We start from the raw sequence: 13,010 nt of genomic DNA on the forward strand, positions 1-13,010 counted from the left end.
TGCAAAACCCTTACATTGTTCCTAATGCATAATGTAAAGAAGTGTTCCAGAAGCGCCTGCCCCAAAGCATTATGGGAAGTGCATAAAAAGCCCCTTCCTCTAAGGGCTCTACGTAGATAGTGTTGAAAGATGAGCGAAGCAGATCACATGATGCTCTCTCAGTGGATCACTCTTTTTTCCTTTCCAAGGCACACACAAATGTAAGTAACTTTAGGGGCAGCAGATGGGATCTAAATGGGTTACGATATGGTTAGACTGTAAAGTAAAACAGTAGGGTTTTGTGGGCTAGCCGTAATCCCCGAGGTAACACTTACGACTGGGCACATACCATTGCCCGTGGCGTTATGGCTAGATTTTATTAGATTCTCTTGCAAACCATTTATCATCTTTTTTTTTCTTCTCTTTCCTTCTGCATTCTCTGGTAAAAAGGGAATATTGTGTTCCCGGAAAAAAGTACGGGAGCTCATTGTGCAGGATGGAACGCCCTCATTTCGAGCTGCAGCTGAATATTTCATAGAACAAGAGCAGAGCACTTTCTCCTTCCCTCTACGACATCACATATATGATTAAATAAACACATGCGAATGAGGTCACATGCTAGGCCACACATCCAGCGTGACCACAAATCTATACACACAGTGCATCATCAATACTAAATACAATGTTCCATGCTGGCATGTTGTTCAATCGGCTCTGTTTATATCCCACTGTCCTTGTAGGCAAAGGATCATGTCAAGGACACTCGAAACTATTCATTTGTGTCCTCCTTTCTCTGTGGAGGTTCAGTTGGGTGGTTTTGTTTTGTTGGACTCTTTGGTAGCTACAGTAACTAGCCAAAAGTTGGATGCAGAAGCTGTTTATGCAAATCAAATGAAAGCTAATTAGATATGCAGAGATTTTAAAGATGCAGCGAAATGAAAGGAAAAAGCAAGGAAAAGTACTTTGATGTTTTTTCTAGAAAACTACGAGATTGGATAGAAAATGGAGGAATCTCACACGTCTCCTTTAAAGTTTCAGAAGAGATCTTAATGTACCATATACCAAAGTTAGTGATCAAAAGCCAGAGATTTCAATATAAACTCAAGTATTTCTCATCAAACTGTCCTTAAGACAACTGTTTCCTAAATTTATCTTTATACATACATAAATCATATCTAAAGAACACCATTTTGTCTCCTGAGCTAAGAGAAACCTCTGAATCTGAGCAAGGATATTTTCCTTCATTAGTCTTTTGCATTGGCTAAAAACTGGCACAACAATAGGACTAATATGAAAACATTACAACAATGAATGAAGTTTCCAACTTTCCTCACTCCCAGCAATCCAAAGGGATTGCTCTCTCTCGCCAACAGGATAAACATGCTGCCCTAATGATTCAAATGAACTCAAACTTACATTCATTTCAGAGCTGGATCAGGTATAGGTTCTTGGGTGTTCATCTCACAGTTTCACTGTGGTGGTCTCGACAAAACTCTCTCTTTCACGATCTCTCACTAACTCTGACACTCTTATCTCGCTGCCCAGCTGTCCCTGAGCTAAGGAAGCGCTGCTCCCTCCCACTTTGCCAACCTACACACACTCTCTCTCTCTCTCTCTCTCTCTCTCTCTCTCTCTCTCTCTCTCTCTCTCTCTCTCTCTCTCTCTCTCTCTCTCTCTCTCTCTCTCTCTCTCTCTCTCTCTCTCTCTCTCTCTCTCTCTCTCTCTCTCTCTCTCTCTCTCTCTCTCTCTCTCTCTCTCTCTCTCGCTCTCTCTCGCTCTCTCACGCTGCTTCCACACCACAGGTCTCTTGAACTACAGCTGAACTTCATGAGTTTGTTTGCTCAGGATGGAGAATAGAGACATTGCAGCGAATAGATGGAAATCATGACTGGTAAGAAGATTAAAATTGAGACCCACATATTGTCAGAGCCAATCCCAATACATTCACTTTCATAGTGCATTTACACCAATTTCACCTCTGCCCCGCCCCCATTATGATGCATCACCTCTGTTTCTCAGAGCATGCACACAATGCTGAGCACAAGTGTAGTTAGCTTAAAGGGATAGTTCACTTTGAAATTAAATTTTGGTATGTTTTAGCTTACCTCAAGGGCATCCAAGATGTAGGTGTCTTTTTTTCCGCAGTAGTTTCAATTTTGATATTTTTAGGTCAAACCGTTCTTGTCTGTCAGTCATATCATGCAGGTATATGGTCACTGTCTCAAAGAGCATGCACAGAGTCCAAATTAAAACAATTCCCCGTCGTCCAAATTAAACAATTCCCCATCGTAAGTACACATTGATGGCCTAAGACACGAAACGAGCGGTTTGTGTGAGAAAACGAACAGTATTTATATCGTTGTTACCTCTTGAACACAGCCGCATCCAAGTGATCTGAGGGCGCGGGCGGGTATAGATATATACACTAGATGTCACCTTGGCTACTGCAGTTCATTGGAACGAAACCGTTGCCAAGGCGACATCTAGTGTATATATCTATACCCGCCCGCGCCCTCAGATCACTTGGACGTTTAATCACTTGTTTAATTTGGACGACGGGGAATTGTTTTAATTTGGACTCTGTGCATGCTCTTTGAGAGAGTAACCATAGACCTGCATTATACGACTGACAGACAAGAACGGTTTGACCTAAAAATATCAAAATTGAAACTACTGCGGAAAAAAAGACACCTACATCTTGGATGCCCTTGAGGTAAGCTAAAACATACCAAAATTTAATTTCAAAGTGAACTATCCCTTTAACATGCTGGAAAAATTCACTACAATTTCAGTCTGACTAAAGACAAATTATTAAAACTGAACTTTTCAAAGTGCAGGTATACTTAGTGTGTCCAGTCATTCCAGTTTTACCTGCAGTCATCAAACATCCCCTTTAGTTACTGTGTCAATACTACACCTGCACTAACCTGAACATTTACAAGTCCCCAATAAAATAAAAAAAGTGTCTGTACTGTAATACATACTAGTTTTATTAGATTATAAGCATTTGATTCATGTGATGGCAAAGCTGAATTTTTCAGCATCATTACTCCAGTCTTCAGTGTCACTAATCAATCTAATATGCTGATTTGGTGCTCAAGAAACATTTCTTAATATCCAAGTTGAAAACGTTTCTGCTGATTAATATGTTTATGGAAACCATGATACATTTTTTCAGGACTATTGAAATGCCATTATCATGCCAATCTCTCAGAGAGTTGCCATGACAGAAAGGTCTTTACTGTAATTTTTTACTACTTTAATGACCTCAAACTTTTGAATGGTAATGTATAAATTCAAGTGTCCCAGTAAATGAAACCCAGTGTTCGGCATGATGTTGGTACAGTATGTTTCAGAGTTTTTGTGATGTGTTCAGTGTAATTTCAGATGATGTGTTTAATCCCCATGACATGGTCTGATCCGCACATGACTCCACAGGGACCTCCTGAACCTAGTGTGTGTATGCGGGACTATGTTCACAATGGAATACTAGAATACTGCAAATACTGCACAGTATACACTGCCTACTATTTATTTGAAAAATATTATGTGAAATCTTTGAAACCGTTTAACGGTAAGCGATTCAACATATGCTATATAGTAAAAATACCATTTTATATGATGCCCACATATAATCTCAGAAAAAGAAAAAAGGTCTATTTACATACAACTCAATTTTCTCTAAAAATGTCTTAACTCTTGAGAGTGCAGTCAAATCATGACTGACATTATCAATTTTCATTGGTTTAAATAATAATAAAAGTCAGCCAAAATCAGCCTGAAATCCTAGAATCAGCACAACCTCAGAGTGTGATGAGCAACAGAGGAAAGAAAAAACAGGGAAGAGAAAATGAGAAAATCCCTAGAGGATTAAGTGTGGACTATAGACTTCACATTGGTATGATCTCAGATTATACTATGCTACGCATTTAATATACAGCAGAAAAAAAGAGTTCACAAACACAACCCAAGCACAGATCTGGCTCCAGGCTTCGGCTTAGCATACAGAGATGCTTTTTTATACAGAATCCAATTAGCTCTCTTATACACTCGATGAAATACAGTGGGGTTCAAAAGCGTTGGGAGACACCTGTGAAAATGCTAAGACTTTAAATGATAAAATAACCACTTATAGGAGACACTGTTTGTGGAAACCTTCCTTTTCAGGGCCCGATGATAAAAATCAGCTGACTTTGGTCAGGTGACCTGACATCATGTTAGAGCTCTTGAGAAAACTGCACAGGGTTGTGGGAACGCAGTGTTTTAAAACAGCGCCACCTTCATGAATTAATAATCAGCGGCAGCACGTTGTCTTCAGGGACACGGTTAACGTGAGTGCCTACGCACTGAGAACAGGATGAAACCACGCTGCTCAGACAAAGAGCCTTTAATCAACTCTACCATGTTGAATTAAAATAGCAGTACAACTGACTGTAGAAACAAACAGATCGCAGGGGTGAACACAATGATCATGAACAACACAAATGCTAACACAGAAGTCAAACCATTTGAATTCACCATTCCAATCTTATCCAAAAATCTATATATACACTAGTAGCATTAAATCGAAATGTACAAATAAGGATAATAGTAATAATTTATGGCCTGGTTTCACAGACAGAGATGCATGACTAGGCTTAAGCTTTCTCTGTGAAACCAGGGCTATAAATCTTAAAACCAACTACAAACTAAATATTACCTTTTACATTTTAAAATATTATTACAATATTATTTTAAACGGATAAAATAATAATAACAACAATAACAATATATATATAAATATTTAAAAATGTAAAATAGTATTACAATATTATTTTACATTACATTGATAAAATAATAATAATCTTTTTAAAAAACAAAGTAAACTACAAGGTACATTTTTTTTTCAAATTTTAAAATACTATTTTACTTTACAATATTTTTTATGGTATTATATAAAATAATAATGATAATTTAATTTAGTGCCTCATTTTTGTAGTGATTAATTATTACCTAATTTAGTAAAATATTACAAGAAAATGTACTCAATCAAGTGAATTATTAAAAGATCATTTAGGCAACACTTTACAATAAGGTTTTGTTTATTAACAATAGTTATCTACAGTTAACATGAACTAAGAATGAACAATACTTCTACAGCATTTTTAACCTTAATGTTAATCTCAAAATTTACTATTACATTTTTTTTAAATCAAAACTGTAACTAACACGAACATAAACAAAGATTAATAAAAAAAATGAATTGTAAAAAAAAAAATTAATGCTCATTGATAATTCATGTTAGCTGAAGCATTAACTAATGTTAACAAATGAGACCTTATTGTAAAGGGTTACAAAAAAAAACACTGTAATAATAGCTAGTGCTTGTGGGAGTTTAAAGAGGTCATGAACCGGCTTTTTTTAATATTTTTTATATTGTTGTCTGAGGTCAACTTATGACGTTCGCTTGGTTTTTCCATTCAAAAACATCAAAATGAATAAGTAATAGGCTATTTTCTACCCTGATTTTGAGCCTAGATCCTGAAATGCTCGGTTTTTATGGGCGTGCCGCATTGAGGACTTGAAAGTAAACGCCCACTGCTATGATTGGATAACCGTTTTTCATATTATGAGTTTCATATAATGCGCAAATCGGTGGGTGGGGCTAAACAGGCAATGTTGAAGTAGGCGTTGATCTTCTGCGGAGGTGGTGTTTGATACCCTTTGACGTCATAGATCCCCACTCGTTCGCTGTGCCTGGTGTCAATAAAAACTTTTATTGGACTAACAAGGAAGTTTTCAGCTCTGAAACTTACAGGATATTCTTATTGTATGATGACCTATGTCAAAAGCTCAAGGAAAATTTGATTTCTCAGTTCATCACCCCTTTAACTACAAAAACGTCATTAATGGATCTTGAATGTCTGCATTCTTGTAAATCAGAACTACTGGAATCAAAATATGAACCAAATTGATAACTTAGTCATGATTCAATTCAAAAGTTAACACCTGTCTTAGCTGTGGCCCAGTATGTCTGGTGCACTGAGTCTGACCATGTCCAAGAACACAAATTCAAACCCTCCCTGTTGTGTTCCTGAGAGAGTTACCTTTCTGCCCCAACAGTGACGAGGACAGATGTTTGCCTTCTACTCACACACACACACACACAGCTCACCCGAGAGACACAAAACACCCATACACACACCAATTTGAATCTTGACAAAGATCTGCACCGCTGCTTCTCCTGTCAAACATCTGGGATCTGCACGCTTGATGGGCCATGTCTCACGGCTCGGTTTTTGTTTTTCTGTTCCCTGCAGTTTTGCTGGCATTATTTTCCTCTGACAGCACAGAAGAGAGAGCTGTCAGACCATGAACAGACAGACAACACTGAAATCTCTCTCTCCCTCCCTCTCTCCTTTCTGAGTTGAGACTGCTGACAGCCTCATTTCAATCCCAGAAGTCCCAAAAATCCAATAAAAATGTTGTCTTAAAAAAAGAACCAGTTAAACGCTCTGTGTACATTACACAAACCTATACACTTCCTTCTCAGACAGCTTTATTCAGCCGTGACCGCTAGTCGTGACTGCTTTCCTCTGCGGTTCACTTGCAATCTTCAATCACAGCAATCTTTTCTGCACTCTGCCTTCCTCTACTGGATATTATGAAGAAGTACAACCATTCTAATAAAGAAAACAATAGGCAATCTGCCACGAGAGATTGTTTTATGTTTCATTTACATCTGAGCAAACACAATCTGCAGGTATTTAAACACGCAAAAGGTACATATTTGTCAATTAAAAGACTCAGAAGAAAGCGTTGGCATTTGGCCAGCAGAAGTCCCGTCGCTCCAATCCCGAACGCAGCCAAGATTTATAACCTCTCGGGCGGCACTGTTGTTTTACAGCATGTCTTGCTGTTTCTGCATTCAGACAAGAAGAATCACTGGGGCGGCTGCTGAATAAATCGCTTGGCTAATCATTTGTTGTGTTCCCTCGATATCCTTGAGCAATCCCTGTGAATTTTAAACTGGTATGGCCGAACTACCGGCCAGGCGATTCTCATTGTGAGGGTAGCTACTCCATCGACTCTTGGCCCTGTCTATCAAAAATAATTAAATTATCTCAAACTCATGTAGAATAAGTAATCGTACATTCTGATGAGTCTACTTTAATAAGAAAGTAGGATAACAACAAAATCTAATTTTAAAGGTCAAGGTCAATGCATTATAAATGTTATACAGCAGTTAGTTCTGATCAACTCATTTGATCAACAAAACGGGACTGTTTTAAATACAAATAAAATATCTGGACATAATCTGAAAGGACAGTTGTAAATATTAAAGGGATAGTTCACCCAAAAGTGAAGATCCTCACCCTCATGTCGTTTCAAACCTGTATGATTTTTATTTATTTATCTGTGAAACATAGAAGACCTTCTGAATATTGTATTATTCACTCTTTTTGTAGGCAAAAGCATCATATAAATCAGGGATTCCCAATATTTTTTGTCAGGCGAAACACTTTTGACCTCAAATTTTTACTTGAAATACCACCTAAGATTTAAAAATGTGGTTTTTCAATAACTTACCAGCATATTTACATGTTCACGGTTCTCTGATTTATGATAATGGTCATGTGGAAGAAATTTAATATGTTCTATGTTTGCATTTTCTTATATTCATAGAATCTTAGAAATATGATGATAATCAGATGAATGTAGTGTCGATACACACCCTTATGAATATACGTATATGTATGTCCTTGTATATGACCTGATAAAAGTTAATGTGACTGAATGTATGACCGAGACAGAGAGTCTCCATTCAAGGGTGTAATATGATTAAATATGATAGACGAATCTAAACAATGTGTTAGTTATGGCTAAGATGTATCTTGATTTAGCCTCGGGAAAACAACCTGTATGACTGCTGACCTTTCCTTGCAAGGGAATAAATAATTGTTAAAGACAATTGATACCTGTTTGTCTCTTATTCGGTATTAGAAAATTGTTTGCCACCAGTCACATGACATGTACACAACAGAATAAAATATAATTTTTTTATCTTCCGGTATATTACAATGATTACAGTGATAAGTTTGTAAATGACTGCAGGTGTATGCTTGGAAACACATGACACTGATGAAGGGCTTAAAACGAAAAAGGTTTGCACACCTTTTGCAATTTATTTGTGGCCTCTGGACAATAAAATCTTGTGAGCTTTTTGGCCAATTTCCGTGTGCGGATCTTTTTTCAAATTTTATCTTAAAATTACTTTTTTATGATTTAATTGATTATAAGCTTGTCATCAAATCACAAATGAGTCGACTCAAATAAAAAAAATAATTTGTGGATCATACTTCACCACTTCTAATATGAACTATGAGCTATTGAGAGATAGGGTGGTGGATGTCAAGTTTTTCACTGAATAATGACTTAAGTTTTGGTCTTTTACCTCACATGAAGTCTGAAATATTGTTTACAACTTCCTTTACGAAGTCCTTTAAGTTCTTATTCACTTTTGTGATGGAAATGTTTTATGAAATGGTATCAGAAGTGCAGAAAAGTGCAGACTAAGTATGCTCAGGTCAAAGACCATGTATATCTATATATACATCACATACTGTACTAGACATACCCAAAAAGAGCTTAACACAGTAGAACTAACAGTCATATGATTAGTGAGATCAATCACAGTGAAGAAGACTTCATTCCTGCAAAAGGTCTCCTTTTGTGTTCAGCGGAAGTCAGTCAGTCATGTGGTTTGACTTTGGAATGACATGAGGGTAAGTAAATGAGGACACGGTTTTCATTTGTGGATGAACTATTCCTTTAATTCCCACAGAAGCTGAAGTGGCTTTTTGGAGATGGCAATCACATTAGGCAGCGCGAAGACTTCGGATAATTACGTATCTCCGGGGCTACAATATCCAAAGTGTGATAAAGATTACCAGAGCACTCCTGTGTGACGCGGACACGCAGCATCCATACAGCGGCAGAAACTGTAAACGCACTGCACTTCCAAAAAAAGGAGCCTCTTATATGCAGTCTGATGGGATTGATTGATGGGGCTCATATGAACTCATTTCAGACCTCAGATATCAGCATATTTCACTGTCTTTGCTGGTTTCATGCCTAGATAATCCATGAGCCATGCAGTCGATGCTGATGTTACATATATAAAACTGCATTGGTGCTGGAGGCGCCTTAAAATAACTCAACTATACACATACCATGCATTTGTTTTACACTTCAGCATCGTGATATCATCGTCTTTTTAATATTCAACAGTGCGAACTGAGTGATTTAAAGGTTTAATGATATGAGTCACAATGTTAAATTAATTAGATGCATTATACCGGGTATATCAGAGAAAGAAGAAAACATTGCACAGATTCTGTCTGTTGCATTCTGGGAGTATGTTCATCCTCATAGGGTGCCGATTTAATGACAAGCACACACAAAGCAACCGCAAAAATGAATTAGCTCCCTTAAGGCACACGCTCACACACAAATTAACCCGTGTTTATGCATACGCCACGCAAACAAACAGTTGCACACTGTTACGCCGAAGAAACAGCAGCCCTGGCCTCTCTCCAGAGGAACGCAGGCGGATAAAAGGTTTCCAAGAGGGACGGGCTGACTCATTCAGGGCTCCAGAGGGATTGTGGGTATCCTCAGTCACCCGCTACAGATGCTAAAACTAGAACACGTCCAATTAGTGCTCCTCTTTCACTCCTTCGCTGCAGAAGTCTGGCAGGCGTGCGTACGATAGCGCAGCCACGCTTCTGAAACTTTTCAAAGACATGCCTACTCTACGGGAGACTTTAAATGAGTCAGAGACCATTCTGATTTTTATGGGCTATTATCAGATAAGCTGAACAGATCCCGGTGACAGATTTTACCCCTGAAAGATCATTTCCCTTTAAAAGTGATAAGCAGCGTGTCAAAGCTGCCAGCTTTAGAACGATAATGATGGGTGTAATGATGACTATATAGCAGGGGTGTTTTCTTTGAGGCGGCGAGGGAGAAAGCGCTGCCTCAGAAATTTAGATGAAAAAACTATTAGCAGTCCAAAAGCAAAACGAAATGAATTACGTGACCAAATAGTGTCTAAACTACTCATTTACTCAGTAACGATGTCTTAAATAAAATAAAATAAAATAAAATAAAATAAAATAAAATAAAATAAAATAAAATAAAATAAAATAAAATAAAATAAAATAAAATAATATAAAATAAAATAAAATAAAATAAAATAAAATAAAATAAAATAAAATGTTGCTCAAGAAACATTTCTTATTATTATTATTATTAATCTTGGAAAACAGTTGTGCTGCTTAATATTCTTAAGGAAACTGTGATACATTTTTATATATAAAATTAATCTATACATATACACAGACATTTCAGTATATATAAAATAAAGGATGCTAGGAAAAACTAAATATATCTGTCCTTATCTAAAGTAACACTGTCTAAAAGTGACAGTAATGGACAAAGTTAAATAAAATAAAACAAAACTGGTATCTATATTACAACTGCTATACAAAATGTAAAGGATGCTAGGAAAAACAATATATATATATATATATATATATATATATATATATATATATATATATATATATATATATATATATATATATATATATATATATATATATATATATATATATATATATATATAGGGCCCTTTTCTAAAGTAACGCTGTCCAATAGTGACAGTAATGGATAAAGTTTCAGGCAGCATTTCTAAAAAAGCAAAAACAAAAAAATAAAATAATACAAATTAATAATATATTTGTGAGTACCTCTATGTCTTTGAGGCGTTCTTTGCTCCTATGAACAGGGGAGTGGGGCTGATGTATAGGTGAGGTGTTGTTACGTGCCAATTCTCCGTTATTCACATGCTCTTCTGGGGCAGTTTTGGGCCTCGACCAAGTAGAGATGTTATCTGCACAAGGACGATATCATTTATCATAGATTCACTATGCACTATTATCAAAATTTGTGGACATTGAATGTCAAACGAAACTTCCAATATTATAAATCAGGCTATAATATTATATATGATATAACAAGAGAACACATTTTGGCACGCTGAACTAACACACATCACACATTTCAGAAGAGACAGACAGTGCCATATTCTCGCCTGTATTGGATCCCTGCGTGTGGCTGTGGGTGATGTGTTGGGCAGCCTGGCACACGTTGTGCTGAAGGATACTCAGGCATTCTCCCAGACAGCTGAGTGTGGCTGCAGATGTGGCTTTGAGCAGGAGCAGGTCCTGATCCAGGGAAGACAGCGGCCCGCGGCTCGGCAACGACTCGATGGAATTCACCAGGTTCTTCTGTTGGCCCTCCGCCTGGGACATGACCTAAAAAGCCAGGTCAATAGACATTCTTTTCATCGATTTCATCTGGACTTCAAAAACATCTTAATTAAATCAATCTGAACAGCACACATTTGTATTTAGACCTACTTCAGTCTGGCTTTCCATTACCAACAGAACAGCCCTCGAGCAAATGGATCCTTGATTAGAATCAGTGTCTAGAATTAGTTCTCTAATATTTAGACAGGCACATGCTGCCAGCTTGTATACTATACAGCATTTGTAGCTTATTTTATTTCTGTGAGTGTATGTAGGCTACTGTGTGTGTATTATATATAATGTATACCGTGTGAGTATATATACATACATATACACACACATACATACACATATATACATACATATATATACACACATATACAGTATAGTACATTTATGTATTACAGCTTCCACAAGAATATTAAGCAGCACAACTGTTTTTCAACAATAATAAGAAATCTTGGTAACACTTTATTTTACAGTTTCCTTGTTCATTGTTACATGTACCATAGTAATAACAGTCAATTATGCATAATTACATGCAAGTAACCCCTTAACCAAATTCTAATTATACCCTAACCTTTAGTAGGTACATGTAGTTGCTTAATATTACTCAGTACTTAAATATATAATAACACTGTAACAATGACACCTTAAAATAGAGTGTAACCGAAATGTTTCTTGTGTAGCAAACCAGAATTTTAGAATGATTTCTAAAGAATCATGTGACACTGAAGAGAGCTTTGCCACCACAGGAATAAATTGCATTTTAAAACATATTAAAATTGTTTTTATTTTAAATAAAATGTTGAAATTGTAATAATATTCACGCTATTACTGTTTCGTATAGTTAAATAAATGCAGCCTTGGTGAGCAGATATACACACATACACAAAGAAAAATAACAGATATTGAGGTAAAGTAGAAATGAAAAGTGCAGTACAATAATATAATATTGTGGCTTTTATTACCGGTGTCTGATTTAGAGTAGATTGAGACACTTGTAATCCCCCCGGAGTGAAAGTAATCTCCTGGATTAGCTCAATCGCATCTTCCCAGTGTTCAAAACAAACCACATGTCAACTGCAAATCCCTCTGACTGAGAATACATGGCATATTTGTGTATCTGTTGCTCACTTTACCATCACTTTTTAGAGCACATGACTGTGAAGCGAGTCGTGAGGGAAAGCTCGTAGTGTTTGCCACCCCCATTTGAGTCCATCATGAAGGTAATGACCATGGGCTTTTGTGGTGGTGTAGATATTGGGCAGCTCTAATGAAAAACAGACAGACAGCTAAAGAGGAGCAGAAACTTGCAGGACGTGACTCATCACTGTAGGCTGCTCTGTACGTGCATATTTCTCTCTCTCTCTCTCTCTCTCTCTCTATTCCAACACTTCAGTGATTGCAACACTATTACAGCACAGCTGTAGTTTTAATATATGAAACTTATACTCACACTTAAAAGGAACATCAGAGTCTCCTCAAGATATCTGCCTCTCTTAAACCAATCAGGTTTTTTCTAGATATATTAAAGGTGCTCTAAGCGATGTCACGCGTTTTTTAGGCCAAAACATTTTTTGTCACATCCAGCAAACATCTCCTCACTCTCTGCTAGCTGCCTGTCCCCTGAACACACTATAAAACAAGTAATAAAAACTCAGTGAGTGTTTTAGC

At 36.9% G+C, this 13,010-nt stretch overlaps 1 protein-coding gene across 2 annotated transcripts in view; it reads right to left on the minus strand.

The window, feature by feature from the left end:
• The window catches only part of osbpl10b (oxysterol binding protein-like 10b), a 57,856-nt gene that overhangs the window by 23,872 nt on the left and 20,974 nt on the right, over window positions 1-13,010 (minus strand). For both annotated transcript variants that reach the window (XM_081389105.1, XM_081389104.1), the window contains 2 exons: window positions 11,117-11,339; window positions 10,773-10,915 (listed from right to left, as the gene is read on the minus strand). In XM_081389105.1, the coding sequence (XP_081245231.1) occupies window positions 10,773-10,915; window positions 11,117-11,339 (366 nt within the window). The remainder of the gene's footprint in view (window positions 1-10,772; window positions 10,916-11,116; window positions 11,340-13,010) is intronic.

The sequence above is a fragment of the Scardinius erythrophthalmus genome, assembly GCF_964197995.2.
Source record: "Scardinius erythrophthalmus genome assembly, chromosome: 16".
NCBI classification, from domain to species: Eukaryota; Metazoa; Chordata; class Actinopteri; order Cypriniformes; family Leuciscidae; genus Scardinius; species Scardinius erythrophthalmus.